Below are 13294 nucleotides of genomic sequence, written 5' to 3' on the forward strand. Positions count from 1 at the left end.
TGGCTTCCCCATGGGCCTGCTGAGTTGTGCTTTACCCTGATGGAGGCTCAAGGGTTAAGGCTAGAAACCTGATCATAACTCTGCGGGATGGAGTACTAAATGAGTTTAGGGTAGAGATTCCTAGATGCTGGCCTTCGATACTTTTGTCTTTATGTTGAGAGTTCTCCTTGACCTCCACTCAGGTGGTGCTCGGCTTCGGGTTGGGGGTGTAGTCGGGACAGGGTCAAAGCCTGGGCGGGCTCCCCCACCTGCCTGCTTCCGCCTTGAGGGCTAAGCCCGGCGGAAGCTCATTGGCTCAACGGTAACTGGCAGGTCCCGAGCCAATGGGAAGGAAGGCCCGCCGAGGCGCGCGCCTCGTGCAGCTGCTTCCGGTCGTGTTGCAGTCCTGCGAGTGTGAGGAAGTGAGACGGGAAGGCGGGGTGTCGCCGGTCGCCGACCCTTTATCTCGGCTTTTTACGGGTGTCACCCAAAGGCTTCACATTAGGGTTCCGCGGCCTCCCGGGTCCCGAGGGGGGCGAGACCCTCCGGTTTATCTCTGCCGCATACCCACGGCCACCGGGGGTTTCGTCCATTTCGCACCCGAGGCCGCAGCCGCCCAGCACTGGCTTCGGGACCAGCTCCACGGAGCTTGGACCGGACGGGCTACCGCGGAGACCGCTGGTACCTAGGTGAGCACCGCCCTCCGCGATAGGTGATGCCACCGCCCTTGCCGACAATTGGCTCCGGGCGCCTCGCCCAGGGCGCGGGCCTTCCAACCATTGCCCTTGGCGTCTGTCGGGTCCTGGCCTTAGTACTGGCCTTAGTAAGCTAAGACCATGTGCTTATCATGTATGAGTCCCCGCCTTTCCATCCTCAATCGCAAGGAGCTGCCAGAGGGGCTGAGGGCACAGGGTCAAGATCAAGTTCAGAGGCCCCCCCCCCCCTTGTATTGGGATTGGACACGGAAGAGTTTAGGAGCCGAGGCCTGAGTCAAGGAGCGTCGGCCCAGGGTCTTGAAAATGCCTGTGAAGTTATGATCGAGCCAAACATTCAGTAGCCAAATATGCAGTTCTGAGCAAGGGGTGTTGCTGTTGTAACCACTAGACTGCGTCTGTCTCCCCATTGGTGCGTGAGCTCCTCGGGAGCAGACAGCCTTTCTCATGGGCCCCTAGAAAGGAATCAGTAAATGACTAGATGGGCTCCAGTTGAAACTGTGTTCAAATAGGTCCCTGAATACCCATGGTCATTTTTAGTAACTAAGTACTGGCCTTAGTAAGCTAAGACCATGTGCTTATCATGTATGAGCCAGCCCTTGAACCCTTTATTCCAGACAATTCCACACGATCCGAATAAACACCCCTTCCCCTACCCCCTCCTTTGTAAAACTGAAGAAACTGAATTGGACTCAGAGCTGAAATGAAATCAGCTGAGGACACAAGGCCCTGGTAGCTGCAGAAGCAAACGTGTGAACCCTGGAGCCGTTGTGTCACCGTACAGGGTACCATCTACCTGTCACTTTACAACTCCACTGGTGGGAAGAGCACTGTACGTGGAGTTGTGGGCCTGGAGTTTAGCCCTCTGCCCTCCTCGGTTCTAAGCTGGCTTTGGGATTATGTAAGGGTTACTTTCTCTTACTGTCAAATGGGGACAATTCTAGTTCCCAAGATTCATGGGATATGTCCCTGACACTGGGAATTTGGAGCTGAAGGGGCTCAGATCCTAGTCCGACGCCTGAGGGAGAGGCCACAGAAATCCCTGGTGCCCACTCTGTGGGGCGCTGAACTTGCTTCAGTCAAGAGGGAGGACAGAATCCTAAATCTCTAGGACTTTAGTCAAGGCTCTCAGCGAACGCTGTGGAATGGAGATCATCTGGCTGTGTGGTTAGGAGGGTGGTACTCTCCCCATCTTCCAGGTAAGGCAGCTGCCGTGGCCGGCCAGGGGCTGTGTGCTCGGATCGCCGCCCACCCAGTCGGGTGGCGGCCAGCAGAGGGCGCTGCCAGGGCATGGCGGAGGAGCGTCCCGGGTCCTGGTTCGGCTTCGGTTTCTGCGGCTTCGGCCAGGCGCTGGGTTCGGGCCACGGGCGCCAGGTCCACAGCCCTGAGCCGCTGTGCGCGCCGGACCCGAACGCCGACATTTGCCGCGTGAGCGCGAGCTGGAGCTACACCGCCTTCGTGAGCCGTGAGCGCCCCCGGCCCCGCCCCTCGGCCCCGCCCCCACGTGGCGCTCCCACGTCACGTGTACGGCCCACGTGTCCCGCCCCCTCCTCAGCCGCTCTCCGCTCCCACAGGTGCCGGCGGGCTGCACCTGTCCGGCTCGTGGGGCGGCGCGGCGGCCGGCTGCCGGGACGCGTGGGCCTCGGAGGCGCTCCTCGTGGTGCTGCGTGACGGGCGGGGTCCCGCGCCTGGACCCGAGTTGCAGGCCTGGGCGCCCGGCTCGGCGCTGACCGGGGAGCCCCTCTGGGCCCAGACCTTGGAGCTGAAGGCGGATGGGGAAGACCGGCCCGGCGCTGAGGCCCAGGCCGGGGAGCTGCCCCTGCTGCCCTGCGCCCGCGCCTACGTGAGCCCGCGGCCGCCCCTCTACCGACCACTGGCTCCGAAGCTGCGGGCGCGCCGCCTGGAGCTGGGCGCCGAGCACGCGTTGCTGCTGGACGAGGCGGGCCGCGTGTTCTCCTGGGGCGGGGGCAGGTGAGCGGGGCGGCCGGGCTTCTTGCGGGTGTGGGAGGCGAGCGTGTGCGGGAGGAGGGCGGGGAGACCCCTCGATGTGACGAGGCGACTGGGGCTCCTCGCTCAGGCATGGACAGCTGGGCCACGGGACCCTGGAGGCAGAGCCGGAGCCGAGGCTGTTGGAGGCGCTGCAGGGCCTGCCCATGGCTGGGGTGGCGGCAGGTGGCTGGCACTCCGTGTGTGTGAGCGGTGAGTGACTGGCGCCTCTCCAAAGCTCCAGCGGGTCTTGTGGGCTCCAAACCTTCCTCCTTCCCCTCCTTCCAGGTGGGGCGGGGGCGGGGGCGGGGGCGGGGGCGGGCAGGCCTCCCGCCAAGCCTGTCCTACATCGTGACTCCTAAATGCCTCTCAAGGTGAGCCCCTCTGCCACCACCGTCGCCCACTCACCCCGGGACCGCGCCTGCCTCGCGTTACTGGTCCCACTGTCCGGCCCGTCTGCCTCCAGCCGGGGCTCTGTCTCAACTACCCCTAAGTTAGAACTGAGGGGCGAGGTGGCAGCCCAGCCAAGGAGAGTGGGGAAAGAGGCTGCAGGCGTGTAGGTGGCCATGACCTGTGGCGCACCCGGGACACTCAGGTGCCCACAGGGAGGGTGACAGTGATGTCTGTGAGCCCTGCCTAGGACCAGAATGAGGTGTTTCACTTGGGACTGTGAGTCCACCAGCCTGGCAGGCGGTCCAGCTGTTGCTGATCCAGGACTGTTGAGTGGGGGCAGGAGCCCGTGCTCTTCTCAAGGTTCTGTATCTGGGCCTCTGGCTGCGACTTACATCACCTGGGGGCTTTAAGGCTACCTCTGCCTGTACCCCCACCCCCATGTCATGCTGGGCTGCAGGGAAGAGAGCAGAGGCTGGAAACACCCCAGTGGCAAGTCTCACATGTAACGTCCAGGAGAAATTTCAGGCTTTTGGTATCGTGTTTGTAGCCCGGATGCTTCAACGCAGGCTTCCTCAATTCAGATCATCATTCTGCCCCTTGATTTATCTCTCTGTGCCTCAAGCTTTCTTGTGAATAAAATGGAAATATTGTGGAAGAGGGGGCTATTATCATATAATCGTATTGTGCTGTCGTGAGAATTAAATGGTTATATTTGAAAAGTGCTTAGAACTGGCACAGACTAAACCATTGATAACGAAGGAATAGCCACTATTAGTGAATTTTTAGCTTACGGCTGTTGCTCCAAACAACAAACTGTGGTCCTCTGGAAACAAGGAAGGTGGGAGCTTCAGGTAGGAGGCCTTCCATGGTGGGGGAAGGGGGCTGCAGAAAGAACCTCTAAGGGCACCTTTCTGAACTGTGCGTGTCTGTGGTGGTGGTACAGAGAAGGGGGGCAATTTAGCTACAAAGGGAAAAAGTGAAAATGGGAAGTTCCAGCAAGAGACGTGTTTTAAAGAGAATGGTGACTTGAAGGCACTTTAGAGAGAAGGGACCCTGTTAGTACGAGAACGCTGCTGGGCCCTGAGGGAGACACCCTCCTTGGAGTGCTGACTGGGGCGGGCCTCAGTTGTCTCCAGGGAGCTAGTGAGGGGTAGGAGAGTTCGGATGGATGCAAGGGGGGCTCACAGTCTCTTTAATGGGTCCTTTTATCTCTCTTTCAGAGACTGGGGACATTTATATCTGGGGCTGGAATGAATCAGGGCAGCTGGCCCTGCCTACCAGAAGCCTAGCGGAGGACAAAAAGGCAGTAGCAGGGCAAGGTGAGGCTCAGCTCGACTTCCACACGTTTCTGCCGTTACTACTCCTGGCCACATGCTGGCCTGAGAGCTTACAGTGCTCAGAAGGGGCATGTGATGTCCTCGGTAACCGAGGACACACTGCAGGACTCTGGGAGGGAGCATGGCAAGGCTGATGCCAGTGTCAACACTAACTCCACACACGTGTCCACGCCACCACTTCCTGGGAATGTAGGGATTGGAAGCATCAGCTTTGGAGCTAGAGAATAATGTGCTTCATAGAGCTGTTGTATTAAATGAGTTACTGTGTGAATAAGCTTTAGACGAATATTTAGCATTAGCCATCATTATCCTCATCACTCTTATCATTTCTCTGAAGCCATTAGACTGAACGAAGATGGTTCTGAAGAGAACAGAATTGCTGAAGCTGAGGATGGAGCCCCCGCCGCCTTCATATCCGTCCAGCCCTTCCCAGCTCTACTGGATCTGCCCCTGGGCTCAGATGCAGTCAAGGCCAGCTGTGGATCCCGGCACACAGCAGTAGTGACAAGTGAGTGGAGCTGGATGGGCTGGTGCAGGACGGAACAGGAAGTCGCTCCACCCTACTCTAGCTGGTGGCTGAAGAAAACTGTGTGACAGTCTAAAGCACCACTATTTTAAGCCTCTTTGACATGTACTGAGTAGCTGCCTCAGCACATGGAACCCCAGCCTCCACGTGGTTCCAGCTGGCTTTCCAGCTTGTCTCCAAAGGTTCCTCGTGGGGCAGACTGGTGTTCTCCAGCCTCCGTGCACAGGCACGTGCACGTCCCTGGCCAGCCTTTTCATCCGACAGCAAGGTCTGCCCAGTCCAGCTTCTAAGACTCTTAGCTCAGTAGCTCAGTAGCTGTGTATTAAGGCCAGTCCGCTGGCATATAGGAAGTTAACGTGTTCGTCTGGATCTTTACGCTCCCCCCAGTGTGATTAGACAGTTGTTAGAGATTGTGCTGTGCCAAGCAAATGTCATGACAGTTTACAACGTGGTGGTTATGGCTTGTGGCAGGACAAGCTAGGCAAACACCTTGTCAAAGAGCAGTGGTGACAGCCTTTTACTGTCGTTTTCGTTGCAGGAACTGGGGAACTCTACACCTGGGGCTGGGGTAAGTAAGATCTTTGTTTTTGTGAATCTTAAACCAAGAGGAAGAAAGACCTAGGAATGGAGGGCAGGTGACAAGAGCCATGCGGACACATGGGAGGACGGGGACTGCAGGGCTGCGTATTCCCTTCTCTAGAACACACACAGGCACACTCAGAAGGTCAGATGAAATTCCAGTTCTCTTTCTGAAAACCTTTTTGCCTTAAGGGAATATTTAGCTAGCATTTATGAAACATTTTTTGGTTCGGTGCTGGCAGAGAAAAAGATAATAACAAAAATCTCTGCTCTAAGCGTCTGGGCTTAGGAGCAGGGAACCTAGAGGGGCTCCTGGCTTGGAGAGGTGGTGGCTGCCACCTCTTCCAGACCCGCAGGCTTGCCTGCCCTGAGGCTGTGGCGCTGGGTTCCTGAATCCGCACCACACTCCTGCAGGGTGGTAGCTTTAGCTCAGAATTTGTGTGGATGGGCTGATTGTCCTTCCTGGGGGAGACAAGCCCCGAGGAAAGAGTGGCCAAGGGTCTGGTTTCTCTGTAGGTAAATACGGACAGCTCGGCCACAAGGACACAACCAGCTGGGATCGGCCCTGCCGTGTGGAATACTTTGTAGATAAGCAGCTCCAAGTAATGGCTGTGAGCTGTGGGCCCTGGAACACCTATGTGTATGCTGTGGAGAAAGAGAAGAGCTGACATGTAGATAAGGGCATGAAATATGCATACAGTACAATAAAAAATTAGACAGCTAACACTTGTGACACTCCCGCCCAGGTCAAGGAAAACCATTGCCAGCACCTGGCCCCTCATTTACCCTTCCCCGCCACAGCTTCACCTTAGAGCAGTGTCCTCAACTTTGTCCTCACGTTTGAAACACCTAGAGAGCTTTGGAAACAGGTGCCCAAGACCAGTATCAGACAGTGAAACCGAAACCTGGGGCTGTGGGGCTGTGGGGCCGTGGGGCCGTGGGGCCGTGGGGCCGTGGGGCCGTGGGGCCGTGGGGCCGTGGGGCCTGGGCCGATATTACAGCTCTTCGTTCCCACGCCACTCCAGTTGATTCTGAGGTAGTTCCAAGACGGGGCATCGCTACAGGTCGCCTTATTCGTGTGCGTGTTTTCATTTACAACCGTGCCACCCTGTTTGAATCCTCACACGATACAGTTTAGTTCACCTGCCTTTGGACTTTAGATAAATGGAGTCATTCTGTGTATGGTCTTTTCTGTCTTGTTTTCTCCATCCAGCACTGCCCGATCTGCCCTGCAGGCCATTCGTTTTTGTTATGTGGTATCCCATTGCATGAATGTAACTAAATTATATGGTTTTTCGTTCATGGTCATTTTTTTCTTTTTCATAGTGTGAAAATGCACATAAAAGTTTATCTTACCATGTATTATTTAATCTTACCACTTTTAACTAAATACATTCACATTGTTGTGTAACCATCACCTTCAGCCATCATTATGACTCTAGCTTGTAAATCTGAAACACTATTACCTGTTAAGCAATAACTCCACATTTCCCCTCCCCCCAACCTCTGGCAACCACCATTATGCCTTTTGTTTTTATGAGTTTGTCTATGCTAAATACTTCGTATAAGTGGAATAGTACTGCATTCGTATTTTTTATTTCATTTAGCATAATGTTCTCAAGGTTTATCCATGTCTTAGGGATGTGTCAGAATTTCCTCCATTTTTAGGCCTGTATAATGTATTGTATTTATATACCACATTTTCTTACCCACTCATCAGTCCGTGGACGCTTGGGCTGCTTCCATGTTTTAGCTATTGTGAATAATGCTGCTAGAACTCGGGTGTACAAATATCTCTTTGAGACCCCATTTTTAGTTCTTTTGGGTATATACTGAGAAGTGGAATTGCCGGGTCACGTGGTAATTTTATTTTTAAATTTGAGGAGCCTGTGTACTGTTTTCTGCCGTGGCTGCTCCCTTTTGCATTCCTGCTAGCCATGCATAGGGTTCCAATTACTTCACATCCTCAACTCTTGTTTTGTTTTTTTTTGATAGTAGCCATCCTAATGGGTGTCAGGTGGTATCTCGTAGTTTTGATTTACGTTTTTCTAATGATTAGTGATGTTTAGCATCTTTCCACGTGCTTATCGGCTATGTGTATATCTTCTTTGGAGAAATGTCTGTTCAGGTCTTTGCTCATTTTTGAATTGGGTCGTTTTTTGTTGAGTTTTAGGAGTTCTCTCTGTATTCTGGATATTAATCCTTCATCTGATATGTGATTTGGAAATATTTTCTCCCATTCTGTGCTTTGCCTGTTTATTGTCGATAGCGTCTCTTGGTGTAAAAAAATGTTTAATTTTCATCAAGTACAGTTTGTAAATTTTTTCTTTTGTTGCCTATGCCTTTGTTGTCACATCCAAGAAATCATCGCCAAATCCACTGTTTTGAAGTTTTTGTTCTGTGTTTTCTTGTTTATCGTTTTAGGACTTACATTTAGGTCCCTGATCCATTTTGAGTTAATTTTTGGATATGCTGTTAGGTAAAGGTCCACCTTTATTCTTCTGTGGTTATCCAGTTTCCCGAGGACCATTTGTTGAAAAGACTGTCTTTTCACCATTTTATGGTCTTGGCACCCTTGCCAAAATTGTTTGACCATATATGCAAGGGTTTATTTCCAAGCTATCTATTCTGCTGATCTCTGTTCTCTTTATGACAGTGCCACACGTTTGATTACTGTAGCTCCAGTAAATTTTGAAAATTCAGGAAGTGTGATTTCTCAAGTTTTGTTCTGTTTCAAGATTGTCTTCGCTGTTGGGGGTCCCTTGAGATTCCATATGAATTTTAGGGTGGATTTTTCTGTTTCTGTAAAAAATGTCATTGGGATTTTGATAAAGATTGTGTTGAATAGATCACTTTGGTTAGTAGTGACATTTTAACAGTATTAAGTCTTCCATTCTTTGAACACTAGATGTGTTTCCATTTATTTATGCTATCTTTAATTTCTTCCAGCAACATTTTGTAATTTTCATTGTGTAAGTGTTTCATCTCCTTGGTTAATTTCTAAGTATTTTATTTTTGATGCTCTTGCAAATGTAATTGTTTTTGTTGTTTCCTTCTCAGATGTTTCATTTTGTATATAGAAATGCAACTGATTTTTGTGTGTCGACTTTGTATATTCTACTTATTTGGGTTCATTTATTAGTTCTAAGATTTTTTATGGAGTTGGCGATTTTCTACATATGTCATCTGCAAACAGTTTTACTTCTTTTCCAAGTTGGATGCTTTTTTTCTTGCCCAATCGCTCTGATTACAATTTCAGTATTATGTTGACTAGAAGTGAAAGTGGGCATACTTGTGTCGTTCCTTCTGGAGCTGTATGTTACCTTCAAAGAGTTCCTCAGTATCCTACGTGAGGGATAAGAAGGGCCTGAGCCAGGCATCTTATTGAGGGCACAGCCCGTGGAGATGCTAGTCAGAGAGATTAGGGAGAAGCATCCCAGAAGCAGGAGTAGAGAGGCTTCAGAGGGAGGTTGTCACTTGGCTGAGGGAGGTGGGTTGCTGCCGAGAATCTGAACCTACTTTAGGCCCGTGGGCTTATTCAGAGGCTGAGTACCAAGTCTGAGAGCTCAGAATTAATAAGAGCGCAAGTGGAGAATATGAGATACCAAAAATGAACTCTGATTTTAGGATTAAGACCTCTTGTTTGCTCTATGGAGCTCTGTTCTAGGTGGCCTTTGACCCTTAGGAGTTGGTCCAAGGAAGGTATCTAGTTATCCAGACCTGGACCTGATCCCTTGTGGGGCTCTTGTCTGGAGTTATACTGTCATGGCCTGACTGGCTGCTTGGCAAAAGGCCCACTTCTTCCCTGCACCATAAAGTCCTCTTCTGAACCTTGTCGATAGAGCTCAATGGCCTAGAATGCAGGGTGGGACAGATAGGTTGGGTCAGAAGCGAGTGAGGAAGAGTATACCCCAGGGCATGGCAGTGCCTCTCCTCACCATCATTCTGTGCACACGGGCACGAAGCCTTTGAGGGTCTGAAAACACAACAGATGTGAAGCCGATAAAAATAGCAGTGACAGTTCCTTAACATTCAAGTCTCACAAAATTCCTGCAAAGTAGGTGGACTGTCTGCTCCCCTCCTGCTGTACATACTGAGTACGTGGACATTTCACACACGTTCTCACGCCCCAACAGTCCCGCACCTGACATTTCGAATCATCTTGTGACTATCACTTGGTGAGTTCCCAACTGGATCTCGTGAGAATGAAGCATTCCCCAAGAGTAGTGAGTATGGCAGAGGCAGGCGGGCTAGCCAGTGAGCTCAGACTGGGTAGATTAACCATCTCAGGAGTTGAGTCAGTGTCAACATGAGCAAAACGAGGCGAGGGCAGCGTTGGAGAGCAGAGGGCACTTAGGTCCCCTGACCAGCTGCATGTGGGCGTATGCGTGGAGGGAAGGAAGAGGTCTGCCCTTTGTGGCTTCAGAGTCGAGGCAAGACCCTAAACGTCTGGAGTCCAGCTTCAGAGTCAGTCCCTTGGTACCTACACCCTATAGGGACACTGAGTGGGGAGCCAAAAGAGAAACAGAATTTTCATGAAGAACGAACAGGCCACACCGGGCAATCCTCGGGGGAAAAAAATGTAGGAAAAAACCACCTTGCAGGTTAGCCTGATCTGGAAATTACAGTTCTACCCTTTTGGCAGTACGGATCGTTTTAAATCCCCGCTGGCAACGTGTGTATGAGGGCTTCAGTTTCTCCCTATCCTCACCAATGCTGCTTCCCCTCATGCTCCCACTTTCAAAAATTATTGCTATGCTGGGGAGTAGGTTTTGGTTCTGGTTTGCATTTTCCTAATGGATAATGATGTTAATGTTGAGCATCTTTTCATGAGCTTTTAGGCCATTCGTGTATCTTCTCTGGAGAAACGTCTATCCGAATCTTCTGTCAACTTTTTTCCTTTTTAAAATTTATTTTTAAAAATTGTAAAAATACATATAACATGAAATTTTTAAACCATTTTTAAGTGTATAGTTCTGCATTGGTAAAGCTGTTTACACTGTCGTGGAATCTCCTGAACATTTTCATTTTTCCAAACTGAAACTCTACCCATTAAACAGCTCCCCATTTCCTCCTCTACGTCTTAAATCTGACTACTCCAGATACCTCTTATAAGTGAAATACAAAATTTGTGTGTTTATGACTAGTTCATGTCACTTAGTATGATATCCACATTGTAGCATGTGTCAGAATCTCCTTCCTTTTTAAGGCTGAATAGTATTCCATTGTATGTACATACCAAATTGTGTATACGTGTTTGTCTGCCGATGGACACTTGGGTTGCTTCTACCTTCTAGCTACTGTGAATAATGCTGCAGTGAACATGAGGGTACAAATATTTTTCCCAGACTGCTTTCAGTTCTTTTGTGTGTATACCTAAAAGTAGTATTGCTGGATCATATGGTAAAGTTATTTTAAACTTTTTGAGAAACAGCCATACTGTTTTCCATGGTGACTGCACTATTTTACATTCCTATCCGCAACGCACCAAGGTTCCAATTTCTCCACATCCTCACCAACACGTGGTATTTTCTGCTTTGACAGTAGCCATCCAGTGGCTATGAAGTAATATCTCGCTGTGGTTTCATTTGCAGTTCCCTCATGATTAGTGATGTCAAACATCTTTTCGTGTGCTTGTTGACTACATACCTTCTTTGGAGGAATGCCTATTCAGGTCTTTTGCTCAGTTTTGAATTGGCCTGTTTTTGTTGTTGTTGAGTTGTAAGTTCCTTATGTATTTTGGATGTTAGATCCTTGTTTGATAGATTTTCTACAGTTTTTTCGCATTCCATGGGTATCTTTTCACTTTCTTGATAGGCTTTTGATACAGAAAAGTTTTAAGTTTTGATGAAGTCCAGTTTATTTTTTATTTTCTTGCTGGTGCTTTGAGCGTCATGATTAAGAAATCATTGCCAAATCTAAGGTCACTAAGCTTTATCCCTATGTTTTCTTCTAAGAGTTCATAATTTTACCTCGTAACATTTATATCTTCAATGCATTTTGAGTTAATTTTTGTATATACTGTGAAGTAAGTGTTCACCTTCATTCTTTTGCTTGTGGATATCCAGTTGCCTGGCATCATTTGTGGAAGAGGCTATTCTTTCCTCCATTGGGTGGTCCTGGCACAGTTGTCAAGTGTGGATTTATTTCTGGGCTCTTACTTCTATTCTGTCGTTCTATGGCTCTGTTATGCCCCTGTTGTGACTGCTATAGCTTTGTAGTAAGTTTTGAAATTAGGAAGTATGAGTCTTTTAATTTTGTTCTTCTTTTCCAAGATCATTTTGGTTGTTTGGATCCCTTGCAATTCCATGTCTATTCGAAGATAAGCTTTTACATTTCTGCGGGGGGAAAAGCCATTGGGACTTGGATAGAGTGCATCGAATCTATAGGCCAGCTTGGGGAGTATTACCATCTTAACTATGTTAAGTTTTCCAATCCATGATCACAGGATATCTATTTACTTAGGTCTTTAATTTCTTTCAGCAATCATTTGTAGTTTACAGTGTACAAATCTTCCATCTACTTGGTTAAATTTATTCCTAAGTATTATTTCTGATGCTATTGTAAATGGAATTGTTTTCTTAATTTCATCTTATGATCATTACTGAATGATCACATAAAAGTACAATTTTCAGTGTGTTGATGTCATCTGCAACTTTGTTGAATTTGTTTATTAGCTTTAATAGTTTTTTTGGTAGATTCTTTATGATTTTCTATTTATGTAAGATCAAGTTCTTTGTGAATAGAGATAACTTTATCTCTTTCTAATTTGATGGCTTCATTTATTATTATTCTATAATGCTCTGGTTAGAACTTCCAGTACAGTGTTGTATAGAAATGGGAAAGTAGATATCCTTGCCTTGTTCCTGATCCTAGGGGAGAAGCTTTCACTGTTTCAGCATTGAGAGTGAGGTTAGTTGTGTGTTTTTCATGAATGCCTTTTATCATGTTGAAGAAGCTCTTATCTAGTTGGTTGAGTGTTTTCATCATGAAAGGGTGTTGGAGTTTGTCAGTTAGTTTTTCTGCATCGTGTATTGATCATGTATTTTGCCCCCACCATTTTGTTAATGCAGTGTATCACAGTAATAGGTTTTTATATGTTGAATCACTCTTGCATCCTTAGGATGTATTCCACTTGGTCAGGGTATATAATCCTTTTAGTATGCTGCTGGCTTCTCTTTGCTAGTATTTTGTTGAGGACAATACTAAAGGAATAGGCCTCTATAAGTTATAAAAATAGTTATTTCACATATTTTCACAAACAAATGCTAATGAAAATTCAGAAACACCAAAATTTTATTTGTTGGTGTCTACTGTAATCTAAAGCAATCAACCTTCTCTTTTTAATTGGTACAAAGTCACTATCTTCAAATATCTTGAAATATCTTCAATATCTTGAAATATTTGGAAGTGCTACTTTGGTTTATGTTTTTAGATGATCTGTTTCCAACTTCATCTTTTGCCAAGTTTTTGTAACTTCTTTGATATTTACTGCAACATTTTTAAAAATCTTTCTGAAATTTTAAGGTTTCTTGGGTATTTGGATCAATATCTAGAATTGCAGTTTCCAGTTTTATGGCCACTTGAAGAGCTTTGTAAATATTTTCTGTGGTAATGAAACTGGTTCAAGATCACTGCCGTATTCATCGGCAGGGTAGGCTTCAGATATTAAGTGAATGAATTCATTATCGGTTAATTCGTGATCAACCAATAATTCATTAATCTCATCTATATTCAAATTGTCGGAGCCTCCTTGAAATTTAATAAATTAATAATGCCAG

General features: G+C 47.8%; 1 protein-coding gene across 1 annotated transcript; it reads left to right on the forward strand.

The window, feature by feature from the left end:
• The first annotated feature begins 42 nt into the window (after positions 1 to 42).
• RCCD1 (RCC1 domain containing 1) lies at positions 43 to 6821 on the forward strand. The gene is made up of 8 exons (XM_011376137.2): positions 43 to 668; positions 1892 to 2157; positions 2267 to 2663; positions 2770 to 2891; positions 4292 to 4390; positions 4746 to 4916; positions 5473 to 5502; positions 6030 to 6821. The coding sequence occupies exons 2-8, from the start codon at positions 1983 to 1985 to the stop codon at positions 6179 to 6181; spliced, it is 1146 nt and encodes a 381-aa protein (XP_011374439.1). The 5' UTR covers positions 43 to 668; positions 1892 to 1982; the 3' UTR covers positions 6182 to 6821.
• The last annotated feature ends 6473 nt before the right edge of the window (positions 6822 to 13294 follow it).

Source organism: Pteropus vampyrus, unplaced genomic scaffold (assembly GCF_000151845.1).
Source record: "Pteropus vampyrus isolate Shadow unplaced genomic scaffold, Pvam_2.0 Scaffold286, whole genome shotgun sequence".
Lineage (NCBI taxonomy): Eukaryota > Metazoa > Chordata > Mammalia > Chiroptera > Pteropodidae > Pteropus > Pteropus vampyrus.

What these genes read in the sequence shown, in the direction of transcription:
- RCCD1 (XM_011376137.2), top strand. Translation starts at nt 1,983, where the DNA reads ATGGCGGAGGAGCGTCCCGGGTCCTGGTTCGGCTTCGGTTTCTGCGGC. An exon ending in CTACACCGCCTTCGTGAGCC is followed by an intron (nt 2,158 to 2,266) that starts GTGAGCGCCCCC and finishes CCGCTCCCACAG; the next exon opens with GTGCCGGCGGGCTGCACCTG. An exon ending in ACTCTACACCTGGGGCTGGG is followed by an intron (nt 5,503 to 6,029) that starts GTAAGTAAGATC and finishes GTTTCTCTGTAG; the next exon opens with GTAAATACGGACAGCTCGGC.